General features: G+C 36.5%; 1 protein-coding gene across 6 annotated transcripts in view; it reads right to left on the reverse strand.

Annotated features, from left to right (window-relative positions):
• ELAVL2 (ELAV like RNA binding protein 2) overlaps positions 1 to 13696 on the reverse strand; it is a gene marked incomplete at both ends in the record, with an annotated part of 75965 nt that overhangs the window by 19338 nt on the left and 42931 nt on the right. For all 6 annotated transcript variants that reach the window (XM_081316639.1, XM_081316640.1, XM_081316636.1 and 3 more), the window contains one exon: positions 9144 to 9247. In XM_081316639.1, the coding sequence (XP_081172765.1) occupies positions 9144 to 9247 (104 nt within the window). The remainder of the gene's footprint in view (positions 1 to 9143; positions 9248 to 13696) is intronic.

Raw genomic sequence — 13696 nt, forward strand, 5'->3', positions numbered from 1 at the left:
CCATTCTAACTAATCAATATCTGTTTTTGAAAGAAATATATTCCATTATATGCAGGTTGCATAGCATCCAAGAAACAGAACAATTTATAATTTAATGATATTTAAAAGTTCAAAATCGTGTCATCGTTTCAGAATTGCCAATTTAACGTCTTATTTTAAAAATTGGTTTTCATAATTTTGTTTGTTTGAAAACACATTTACACATAATCATAAATTGTTTCTATTTGAAAAATATACATCCTCCAATAAGATGTAATCGCCTTTGCACATTTCACTACACAAAATCTGAGTACATTTTGTGAAGTAAGACTAATGCCACTGCATAAATAAATTTCAGTTACTAAAACAACATTCTGTTTGGCAGTTTCGATTTCTTTTTGGATTAACCAATATGCTATTGATCAGAAAGTTTTCAATGAAAACTAAAAACTGTATGGATTCACACCAATACGTTTAATTGACTGGAAAACGTCCTGTTCAACTTTTTTTTGGGGGGGGGGGGAGAATCCACATTACTATTTATTTAAAAAAGAATCTATGTTAGAATAAGGATAGGATCCAGTCTGGGTTGGTCACCGAGACCAGGTTTTTTTGTCTTATAAGCTTGTGCTGGAGGACAATGCTGCAGGATCTAATCTGGGCTGGCCACCAGTGCCTGTTGTAAGTCGCTTTTTAAATGTTGACTGGGGTGTAAATTTATTTTTATTTATTTATTTTAATTCCATTTATATCCCGCCCTTCTCCGAAGACTCAGGGCGGCTTACAAGCTTAGCAGTAGCCTTCATTCTATGTATATGCCTGCTTATTAGGGCTTTCACCCCCCCAAGCGGCATTATTACAAAGTCAGCTTAATTGCCCCCAACAATCTGGGTCCTCATTTTACCTACCTCGGAAGGATGGAAGGCTGAGTCAACCTTGAGCCTGGTGGGATGCGAACCTGCACTAATTGCAGGCAGCTGGTGTTACTTAAGGAGGCATTAGCCCACTGCTCCACCAAGGCTCATACCACACACAGAACAACAGAAGATGGGTCCAGCACGAGTCTGAAAGCTCGGAAGACTAAATCTCTAGTCCTTGGGACCAACCCAGATTAGATCCTGCAACATTATCCTGGGACACATATATTCGCCTTCATTCATGAGAATAAGGATAATTGGATATAGATTTGAGTTTGTTTTAAACCAAATATGAAGACTTAAGTTTCATACACACACCAGCCATGTTTATGGAGATTCTCAACCATGCAGGTCATGGTTATCAGAACTGAAGAAACTTTTTTGATGAGAAGCAAAACATTTTCAAGGAAAAAGAGAACTAAATCCAGTGCCTTTTGAAAAGCACCCTTGGGACACAACAGCCACGGTGTAATTCCCAAGGTCAAAGTTGGAAAACTCTGCCTTCATGCATACTCTTACTTTTGAATTGGTTTGGTTGCTAAATTGGAAACATTTCCCCAAAATATAGCAATTATGGCATCAATACCTATTCATAATTAATAGTATTAAGCCTAGAGATTAGACAAAGCAACAATTGCTTAGCTTCATCCAAGCAAAATTTCTGTTCATTTACTTGAGTTGTGAGCTTGGGTAAACGTGAACAAGAACTTGGGATATAGGCTTTACCAATTTTAAATTTCGCCCAAAGATAAGCTGCCAGTGTAATATTCTCCATCTTAGTAAGTCTGCTAAGGCAGAGTTCCCCAACATTTTGGGCACGAGGGACCGGTTCCGTGGAAAGAGGTTTTTCCGCGACTGGGGTGTGTGTGGTATTGTGTGCTGCCTGCATCTTGTGGAAGGGGCTTTGCTTTTTTGTGTGGCCTGGTTGTGGCATGCCACGGCCCGGTACTGGTCCATGGACTGGGGGTTGGGGACCCCTGTGCTAAGGCTATTCGGAATACAGGTTTACCAGTCTTTTGAAAGGCAAAAGACCTGCATCTAAAAGCAGACAAGCTGCTGGGTTGATGGGTAGAAGACAAGCATTCAACAGTCATAGTGAAAGAATCTACGGCTCTACCTGAAGCATGAAATCATCGGGGGGAAAAGCAACTAAGTAAGATTTAGCATAACTGAAAAGCCAAATTCACAATTCCCAAACTTCTTCAGCAAACAAGCATACCAACTAGCTGCTTTAATTAAAAATCCTACAAAAAGCATGTGTTTTGTAAGATGGTGAGGACTTAAAGCCGCTCTTTGTGTAATCTTTCAGTACCTTCAAGTCTAAGATAAGGCTGCTTAAAAATCTGCAACACTGTGCAAGCCTAAGGGCGATTGAGGACTCTCCCATAGCTTCTCTTAAGTTCCATACTGCCTCCTTACTTTTTTTTAATTTGGTGACTACGCATGACAACCATTCTAAGAAAGGACATCTCTCCCACACTCCATAACAGCTACACACCCACAAGTTCACATAATTCAATATGTGCCTACTGCCAAAACAAATCTTGAAAAAAAGGATTCACACATGTGCAATTGCACCACCACATCCTTCTATGTATTCTTCTACAACTTAGTAGCAAGGTAGAGACTTACAGTTTGGTGTAATTGGAACAATTAAAGACATTTTGTAAGCAGCAAGATCAATTTTTATGTGTTGCCAAAATCTAGCAAAAAGAAAAGTCACTGCTTTGTGGGCATTACTAAACTTAGTTCAATGAGCAGTTATCTATCTACTCTGGTTATCTGGAGCAGAATGAGAGATCTCCAGGACTATGTCTATTAACCTAATTTTAATAGGTGTTCAGTTAATATGGTATTTTTTTGTGCAGCACACCACTTCAGTTCTTTTGAAATAAAAAAAATGTTATGTAAAAAAACCAAGAATGTGTTGTACACTGAACGAACTGAAGATATGGAAATATGGTACAGAAATTTTGATCAACTCCTCAATGCAGGGGGAAAAAAACAGATCCATTTTTGAATCTCTTTTTCCTCAGGACATAAAAGTAGTAAGCATGTGAACACAATATCCTGAAATTCTACAAATTCCCCAGCAACTATATGGGTAGGCAATCTGACTGGAAAAATTATATCAAAGTATGCTTATTTCTTCCCTCACAGTTCCTTGGTATCAACTCCACACGTGTAAGCTGCTACCAACAAAAGAATGATATCATTATTTACCCTTTTCTAGATTAATTAAAGGGACGCGGTGGCTCAGTGGGTTAGGACGCTGAGCTTGTCGATCAGAAGGTCGGCAGTATGGCGGGTCGAATCCCGAGTGCCGCGTAACAGAGCGAGCGCCTGTTACTCGTCCCAGCTTCTGCCAACCTAGCAGTTCGAAAGCACGTAAAAAGGCAAGTAGAAAAATAGGGACCACTCCGGTGGGAAGGTAACAGCGTTCCGTGCGCCTTTGGCGTCTAGTCATGCCGGCCACATGACCACGGAGATGTCCTCAGACAAGCGCTGGCTCTTCGGCTTTGAAACGGAGATGAGCACCGGCCCCTAGAGTCGGAAACGACTAGCACGCATGTGCGGGGGAACCTTTACCTTTTACCTTTAGATTAATTAGAGCTTCTGGGAAATGACAGAGAAAAGGGATTTTAAATCCCTTGCTCTTTTTACAACTGCATGCAAGTGCTCTGAAATTAAAAGACCTATAGGCACTTAGTTGTATAATATAAAGATTTTATCTAGTTATAGCACAAACCAAATTATTTTTGTGAAGTTTAACTGATATCTTTCCATAAAGATTTACTGGCAAAACATGTTTATCTATCAGCAACGGATTAGTTATTAGATTAGAATATTTTTGTTAGCACTAACAATATAATCTACTTATTAGTGACAGAATCAAATTCTTAATAATAAAATGTGCAAATGAAAATGGATTTGAACACGGTGCTAAGCAATGGCATTAAGAATATGGCTACCTTCCTTAACCCTTATCTACTTGTTCCCTTTCCTTGCTGGCATGAAGAGGAGACAAGAAGCCTTCTTTTCCATGTCAAATTACTTGCAACTTCCTTCCTGTTAGTACACATTACAGCAGGCATGTCCAACCTTTTGGCTGCCTGGGCTGCACTGAGTAAAGGGGCCATTATCTTGGGCTGCATATAAAATATATGATATTTTAAATGTATACAAATGCACATAGTATTGTTAAATTTGTTCATGGTGCTACTTCTGTATGCCGCCTACTGAAATCACCTGCTTTTCTGGACTGGTTATACCCATACTACTTGTTGGGATCTCTTTTTGAACGAGACAAAAATCAACCCCTGCTCTGTGGACTGGTACTGGGCATGCCAGCAACCGATCCGCACAAACAAGCCTCATCCACGGAATGCAGGTTGCACGCAAAACCATGCACTCTCCGGTCTGCGGAAAAACCTCTTTCCACAAAACCGGTGGGGACCTCTGAACTAGAGTACCTATTTCTATTACTATCCCGGGAGGGGGGGGAGACGGGTCTTTGCATTTAGTTTTTATCAGAGCGTGCTTCTTGAAGTAAGCTGATGGGAGAAGGTGGTTGAATAAAATGATTCTTAAAAGGAAGACATGTTAGAAGTATATAAGAAATATAAGAATCCATAAAAATCCTCTTTGTATCTTTGTTTTGCTCTGGACCATGGAAGCCTTTGTGTTTGTAGTAACCGTCTTTTTTGCAATTGGAAAACATAAAAAATATTTTCTTACTTTTATTTTCAGGATCTATAGTTAAGTGGAACTATGCAAGAATTTAACGTAAGTGATTAATGTTACTGTATAAGCACTTATGTTTGTGCCTTGCTAAGATGATACAAAATAGGCAAACACACAAATTGTTCTCTGGCAAATGATCATAGTGGATGGTTATCAGTCCAGTCCATAGTACATGGAGTTACTATTTTTTTCTGAAGAGGATCATGGGAGGATTTGGTCTTTTAGATAAATTAATTAAGCATCACCAATGGTTCAAGGTATGCATTTGATGGTGTTTTTTTCCTTATTTAAATAAAATGATTATTGTTCTTCGGTTATACCACTGCTATAATCTTCTAGTGTCTTGCTTAAAAAAAACACAATCAGCAAAGAAAGTATTCATCATTATTCACCCTGAAATAAGGCTGAAAAAACATTTACTTGGCAATGATATCCCAACAAACCTCATGCCAATGTCTCAATTGGTACCAATATCTCAGCCAACTTACACAGCCTTGCCAGGTTGGGATCAAAATAATAATTTGCAGCAATTCAAGCATACAAACAGATGACTCAGAACTTTTATAACAAGAAACAGAGAATGCTGAGTTACCTGCAACAATAACAAAGCTATTGTCCCGCCCCTGCCAGCCACACGGGGTTCAGCAAATATTTTCTGTTCTGACATTTCAAGTTGCTGGTTTGAACAATGAAAACTAAATATGAATTAAATGATTTATGGGGTGAATCATCATGCACTACCAGGTTCTGTGGTGCAAATGTTTCTGAATTTTTGATGAGTACCTAGTAGTCTTAACATAAAAAAGAACGCTAAAATGTGCATTTTATTTGCAGAGTTCACCATTCTTTGCAAGGGCATTTGAAGCATGCATTCAATACATTTCCTACCTTAGCATTCCATAAATTCAATGCCACGCAGATTTGTTGGACAATGCACTGTGGTTATTTTAATTGTACAACGTAAGTAAGGTGGTTTTAGATTCTAATGAACTAGTTAGAATCACACTCCATAGAATAGTTATCATAGTCTCCAGTTACCCGCCCTTGCTTTTCTTGGGGAAAAACTATTGATCTCACATTCAAGATCTCCAGGCCAGATGTACACCAGGCATGTCAAACTCGTGACGTCACATGACATTACACGACATAACAGGACCAGCAATGGGGTGGGCGCGGTTTCAGCGTGACACATCCGGCCCATGGGCCAGCAGTTTGACATGCCTGATGTAGACTTACTGTTCCTTAAACAGATAGGTCTGACTAATCAGACAACGCACCTTTCACAGTTAAGACAGCTTTTGAAAAGAATGTAAATCACATTGTGTAGCATGGCTACCTACATAAAGTCTTCAACTGACTTTAATGCATTACTGGACCTATACATTTCTATAGCCCTGTTCGGTAAAAGCTTCAGTCACTCAAAGGCATTCAAGATTCCAATTCCTGCTGTTCTGTTCATCAGATAATCTGCTGTTCTGTTCATCAGATTTTGTTTTCCTATGTCTGATTTATTTGCACTGGCCTATTCCAACAAACTCCGATTTGCTAAATCTGACAACTCTAGCATTCTCTGTAAGCCTCATATAACGACAGAATATTCAACAATCAGGTTGACTAGGAAAATCAGAAGCAGACAATACTTAACACTCCTACCTATTCCTGTAATGAATGTTCTTAAAAATTATGCATTTTTGGAGTTTGGACTGGTGAGGTTTAGTATTGCTATATTTTTCAAAAAGCTTGAGTTTAACATAGGGGTAGCTAAAAAAAACACCCAAATTTTAACTTACCCTGCATTCTGAAAATCTTTTTATTTAAAAAAATATTTTTATACTAGTATTTATGCAAACACTTCAAAAATGCAAGCTGACAAAAATCAAGCAATTTGTATATAAAAAATAAGTAACAAGCGGCCATTTTTAAAGTCTTCCTATACACTGTTTAGGAAGGGGAAACCCCATCCTTTTGTCCCAACAAAAGAATCACATCTGCAAAAGGCTCTTCACTTTATCTTGAGTACAGTTCTGTGGTATTTAATTACCCTGTCAAGAGCACTAAATGATTTGGCACCAAGCCCTTTCACTCAATCTCTGCTGATTGATAGCATCAATAAAATTCACTCACTTTAATTAAACTTCCAAATAGGATCTCATTTTGCCACTTGCTAGGATCAATTTTCTATGATATGGAAAGAACAAAACACAAAGGATCTGAAGGTGCTTCTTCCTCACCTTCACACTTCATTTCCTTCAGATATTCTAAAGGGGTTTTATACAATACATACATATTTTACAGTTCTCTTGACACATTCACTAATAAAAAAATTGCCATTAAAAACTCATCTACCTATGATTATGTGGCACATGTGAGCACACGCATGCACATATGCAAATATATACATTAAGAGTATAGTATTATTTTCTTGCAAAGCTGTCTTATCGTTCCTAGCGATAGTTCCTAGCGATAGTTCTATATTAAGCATTTTACTCACTGAAGAAGGGACGCATTTAAAAATTTATAATAAACACAGAAGTCTGTTCAACGGGATATGAAATTGGTATATTCATTTTGAAAGAATTGTTGTTGCAAGTGCTAGTAAAATAGGCTGCATCATGTTGAAATTTTAGGGTTTTTAGGCATGTGTTGGGTTTGTCAATATATTTAACTTTCCTTAAAATAAAACCCACATTTTAGAGAATGAACTCCCAAAGAGGCAACTAACTGTTTAACTCTAATCATTGTGTGCTTCTTCCACAGGGAAAATAGTTGCAATGAAAACCCAACAAGAGAGAGTGGGATGAACTTTTCAAATTCCTCTTACTCACTCCTTCACGATAATGCATTTATACCTTTTAAATACCAGGAAGTGGGAAGAAAACCTACTTAATTAATTTGATGAAAAATAACTATGTTATTCTGATAGGTAATAATGTTACATAAACAGTAATGGTGGTCAGTTCTAAAATATTACATAAATAAAACTTCAAAAAGAATTATCTGACCAGCCTTACTCCTATAGAAAACTAACATGCTTTATAGATTAAGGCAGGAATGGATAATTTATGGTCCTTAGACTAATTTTAAAAGTTGACTGCAAGAAATCAGTTCAAGATTTTGGCCAGAGCCATTTCTTTCTTCCCTGGAATTTACTGTTTGGGAGATAGAGATAGGGTTACACACACACACACACACACACACACACACACACACACACACACTCCTTACATAAGTTCGACTACCACATGTACCCCCACAACCTGGCCCTGAGAAAATGCAGCACAGGTATTTCATTTAGCGATCGTTCAAAGTTACAACATCACTGAAAAAAGTAACTTATGACAGTTTTTCACCACTGCAGCATTCCCATAGTCCTGTCATCAAAATTCACACTTGGCAACCGACTCATGATTGTTGCAGTGTCCCAAGGTCATGTGATCCCCCTTTGCAACCTTCTGACAAGCAAAAGTAATGGGAAGTCAGATTCACTTAACAACCGTGTTACTAACTTAGCAACTGCAGTGATCCACTTAAAAACTGTGACAAGAAAGGTCGTAAAATAGGGCAAAATTCATTTAACAAGTGTTTTGCTTAGCAAGAGAAATTTTGGGCTCAATTGTTGTCGTAAGTCGAGGGGGAGGAGGAGAAATGCCTTTTGATTATGGAATTTCACTGGTTGAGAAACATGAGTAAAATGTTATTTCAACAATTCTACATTACATGCTTTCTCTGTGACTTGATGGTGACTTGGCCCTCATGCTAGATTCCAATCTCCATTAGCCCCAGATAGGAAAGGTGATGACTAAAAATATTGGCTTGCAAAAAAGCAAGGACTCCAAAATCCAGATTTAATAACCCAGAAGAAGGGAGGATATAGCCAGCTGTGATTTCAGATACCAATGAGAAGATGATCTAACTTTCCCCATACCTTTTTTCGTTTAAAATCCACAGTGTATCTCAAATGACAAGAAAATCAATGTATTATTTTAGGAAAGAAGAGAACAATTGTGGCTCATAGGCTAGAAGTTTCCCCAACCACCCCATTAGTCACCTCCAAACCTCTCTCACTGCAACAAGCAAATTTCAATGACTGTTCCAAAGACATAATCAGCCATGCCTCCTGCAGCCCTCAGGCAAGGCAAAAAATGAATTTATTTGGAACTCTTCTGTCTATGAAAATCATGAGACAGTGCACAAGGGAATTCAAAGAAGGAAAATTCAGCTGCTGGGAACATTTATCAGGAAAGTCTTAAATATAGTGCTTTGTATTTTATATTATCGTTAATATTAATACAGTATCACATAACTTGATAACATACTGGGATTTTCTTTTGATATGATTACAAATAGATGCAAACTATCTGTGTAAGCTGCAGCAAACAAAGGCAATACCTTGTGAACAAATTATAATTAGTTCCCAAAATATATAGTTTCTGGAAATACATAGGACAGGTTACTCAAGCTATTTTATTCTAGCATTAATTTTACTCTCAAGGGTTTACATACTTTTATAGTTTTGGTTTGAAGTCTCAATCCATTCAGAGTATTAATTGCCTTTTCAGCATCCTTAGGGTCAATGTAATTCACAAATCCATATCCCAAACTCTGTCCTGGAGATTAAGAAAAGATAAGAAAGGGGAAAAAAGTTACATGAGTACATGAAGGACTCACATTTGCATTTGGATTCTGTATTAATAAAAATCATTTAAAGGTACTATATGAGGGAAAAACAACTTCACAATTTGAGTAGCACAGTCATTGAAACAAGAAAAATGAAAACACATTTAAAAGATGGTAACAATGCTATAATCTTATATTTAACAATTAGTAAACAATTTTATGAACAAATGAAGACATCGCTTATACTTCTATTCCTTATCCTTCCAATTCATCCCAAATCCACAATTTGCTGAAGCAGTAGCTTCAGCAAATAAACTATGAGGAGGGCCGATAAAGACGAAAATGGAGATTTGATCTATTAGAGTGACAATTCAATGACTATAAAGGGGTTGCTCTCTCTTTGAAAAAATGACAACTGGATGGTCCCCCTGGATTCAAACAATGTAGGAAGAAAGGGAGACACATTTGATAAGTTAAAGGCAATGATATGGAAGCCTGCCTGGCACAAAAAGAAAGCTAGAGTTAGATTTAAAAAATGGGTTTTTTCTTAATGTTGGGATTTGTAATAATAAAGCTTAAAATCTCTTTTAATGGGCCAAGGGGAACTGTTAAAAGATATAAACTGATTTTATATTTAGGACCTAGATTTCTAAGGGAATGAAAATTAGCTACTAGAACATAACTTTGAATTATATTATAGAACTTGGAATGACACAACAAAAGATACTTTGTTAATCATTGATGAATTACAAAGATGACAAATAGAATATGTTTTTTTGAAATAAAACAAGAATCCACTTAAATGAGCAATCTACGTATTTCAGATATGATAATTACTATATAATGAAATAGGGGAAATGTGGGTTACCCGAAAGTTAAGTTTTTTAGATACTATAGGCTAATTTGGAGCACTGTATTGAAATTAGATAAAACTTAAAAACAGGACGTGGATAAGTATATGTGAAAATGTATTGATAATTGCTCTAATTGACTGTGTCACAACCAGAAATGTATTAATTTGATTTTGATATTGTGACAGGGAATTGGAGAGGGAATTTTTGTTGAGGTACCCTGAGCTATGTACAAAAAGATTTTTTTATTGGACTTTTGACTATCCAGTCACCACATTACTTCATAAATATTTGGATGTAAAATTAATAAAACTTGTTTAAAAGAGAAGACCAGTTCAACATTCTGCCTATAATACGATTCTGAGGATTAAGGGCCCTTACAACCATTAAAAAAACAAATCAGGAATGTAGCTAGTATCTAAATTTTATGAGTGATGAATCACAATCCACCAGAAAAGGTAGATAAAATAATTTCATAGCAAGAGTCAGCAAACATTTTCAGGCAGTGGGCAATATGACATTGTTTTGTTTGTTGTTTGGGTTGAAGACCAAAAAAATCAGGGTAAAATTAAAAAGCTTCTTGAAAGTAGTTTGACAAAGAATAGCAATCATAAAGTAATCACACTTCAAAGTCAGCATGTATGGCAAAAATTGCTACTGTATGGAGATCAAATCCAGCATCTTCTGCAATTGCTGAAGTTGAATTGCAATCAACTGCAGGGGCGCAAAATCTCACTATTTTCACATGGATCACTTTAGCAGGAAAGACATTCCTAAAATTCCAGAATTTCATAGGGACAAAGAAACAACTTTAAAAATGATTTAATTTAAAATTTTAAAAATGCCCAGAATTACATGGGATAGCAGGTGAAATCACGAACATCTTGAGTGAACTAGCTTCCTCATAAAGTTTTGATCCTTTAAAAATAATGCAAACATGTAACTGCATTGATGGCTCTAATAAATTCTGCAAGTTGTGAAGAGAAAACATTAGTCATATCTGTCTCTCTGAAAAAGGACTGACTGAAAAACTGCAGAAATTACAGAAGCAAGGTTATTTCATTTACGTATCATGAAGTTTGATAAAACATATGTTTTTTATATTTGCATTCTACATTTCCAACAAACGGTGGCAGACAAGAATAATACATTTAAATATAAATCAAAGGCAGAGTAAACTAAAACAAGCTAAGGAAAGATTCATGAAAGAAAAATCAGTCAACAAGCCCAGCTCCAAACAAATTGCATTATATTTATGCATCATCTCCGGAAGTAAAGAGCTAGTCTGAGCATCACTGCATTATCTAGTTACTTAGCCCCCCCCCTTTTTTAAACAAAGGATTCATCAACTCCTACTCAGTGTTTTTAGAAGTTTAGCGAGGAATTTTTTTAAAAAAAACCTCAGAAAATATCTTAAAGCTGTGTAGGACGTAATGGAGAAAATATAGCCAAAACCCACTGCTTGAATAAAATAGTATCTAGTAAAGTTGTTGGCTGTTATATACTTTTTAATAATCCCTGCCAATGGCAGTTTTACAAATTAACCTATATTCACACATAAGAGAATGCTAACACAGAATATGTTCTACTTTTCAAAGTCTTTCTGATCTGGAAAGTTTTAGATGTGTGAACTCAACTTTTAATTTTCTCAATAATGGAAAATTATATACCATCCAGGCACAAGAAAACTGTTAATATTATCAGAAACCTGTAATTTCATTGCATTTTGGTTCCATTTTGAACCATCTTCACCCACCTCCGTTTAAAGGATAATACTTCAAGGATTTAACAAAACAGATTATAGTCAATGAAAGGGAACCTCATAATAAATAAAATAATCTTTAAAGGATCAGAGGAACTCTACTTTGGTGCAATATACTACTATTCTCACTGCTGTGAAAGCTGTTTATAAGCAGACAGAATTAAGACATGTGATTCACATCTATAAATGAAAAAAATGGTACAATATGTAAATAAGATGCAAGAATGATGTATAGAAAGCAGAAGCAAAAGATATAATCTAAAAAAAACCACCAGCGCACTCATTGTATAATGATAAATAATAGCAGTGATATAATATCTAAGAAAATAGTAGGTATTATAAGTAGAATTAAATTAAGGAAACAGCAAAGCAAGAATGCAATCCATAATACTAGATCCAGAAAGACATCAAAGCATCAACACAAGGAAGCTGTTGATACACCAAGGTATCAATGACACTGGAGGTTCTTGAAAGGATAAAATATTGGGCCCTTGGACTCCAGGATTTCATTATTCTCATGATTCAACCCTGGAAAATCAACAAGAGGCAGACATTTTAAAAGCGAGTCAATTTTTGTGTGAACTGAACACATGCCATATTACTGAAACAGATCAAAATTAGCACTACGCTGACAGAAAACTGATATATTCTCCTCAGCAGCTTGCTTGCCAAGTTCCTAAAGAATCTATCCAAGTAGAAAAACCTTAAATAACCATTTCAACAGCTTGCTAAAAGCAAAGTAGAAACGGAAATGATTTAATAATTTACTGAACAGGATTTACATCCTGACCCAACTCACAGTGAAGGACCCCTTAATCCAACTTAAGTATTCCAGATAAACTAGTCCTGACCTTACCACCATAACTGAGCCCAACATTTCCGCTGTTAAGTGAGACAGTTGTTAAGTGAATTTGCCCCATTTTACAACTCTTCTTGCCACAGTTGTTAAGTGAATCACTACAGTTGTTAAAGTTGGTAACATGGTTGTTAAATGAATCTGGCTTCTCCATTGACTTTTCTTGTCATAAGGTTGCAAAAGGTGATCACATGACCCTGGGACACTGCAACCGTCATCTATGTGAGTCAGCTGTCAAGCATCTGAACTTTGATTATGTGACCACGGGGATGCTGCAACAGTCGTAAGTGTGAAAAATGGTCATACATTGTACACAGGGAGGCTTATCTCCCCATACATTCATGCTGAAAAGAAAGATGCAGGACAAGTAGTATAGGTAGGATATACAGAGAGGAAGAAATAATTACAAAAGTAATGATAATTAAGAATCCCTCAGAAGAGATCCAAGAGACCGATTGGAAGAACTGATAACAAGCATAACTAGGGAAATGCAGTGTGACTTTATTGCAGGCAGGATGCTTGTATAGCTCTAGACTGTTTTGCTTTTCAGCAGGGAAATATTTGAACAGGTTAAAGAAAGCGTATGATAAAGTAAATAGGCTTGAGTTGTAAAATGCCTTGTGTTATATGGATGTAAGAAGAGCATTTGCGAGAATGTTTAGCAAATGGTTTGATTCTGAGCAGGGAATTAGACAAGAACGTAGGATAATTTCCTCGGTTCTTCAATGCATTTTTGATTACACAGAACGAGGATCATGTTGCAAACAAATACACAAAGGAAGAATGACTGGGTTGAAAGGAAGGGGGAGATGGAGACAATTGTAAGTGGATGGAAATGATAAGATTTTCAAAAATATGCCTGTGAAGTGAACAAAAAGCCAATATATGATGCAAGATATGGATGGGGTAAAAATAATGGTGAGCTCCAAAAACATACAAAGGTATCTTCTTGTATCTTTCTGATTTGGTA

The sequence above is a fragment of the Vipera berus genome (assembly GCF_964194415.1).
Source record: "Vipera berus genome assembly, chromosome: 2".
Classification (NCBI taxonomy): Eukaryota; Metazoa; Chordata; class Lepidosauria; order Squamata; family Viperidae; genus Vipera; species Vipera berus.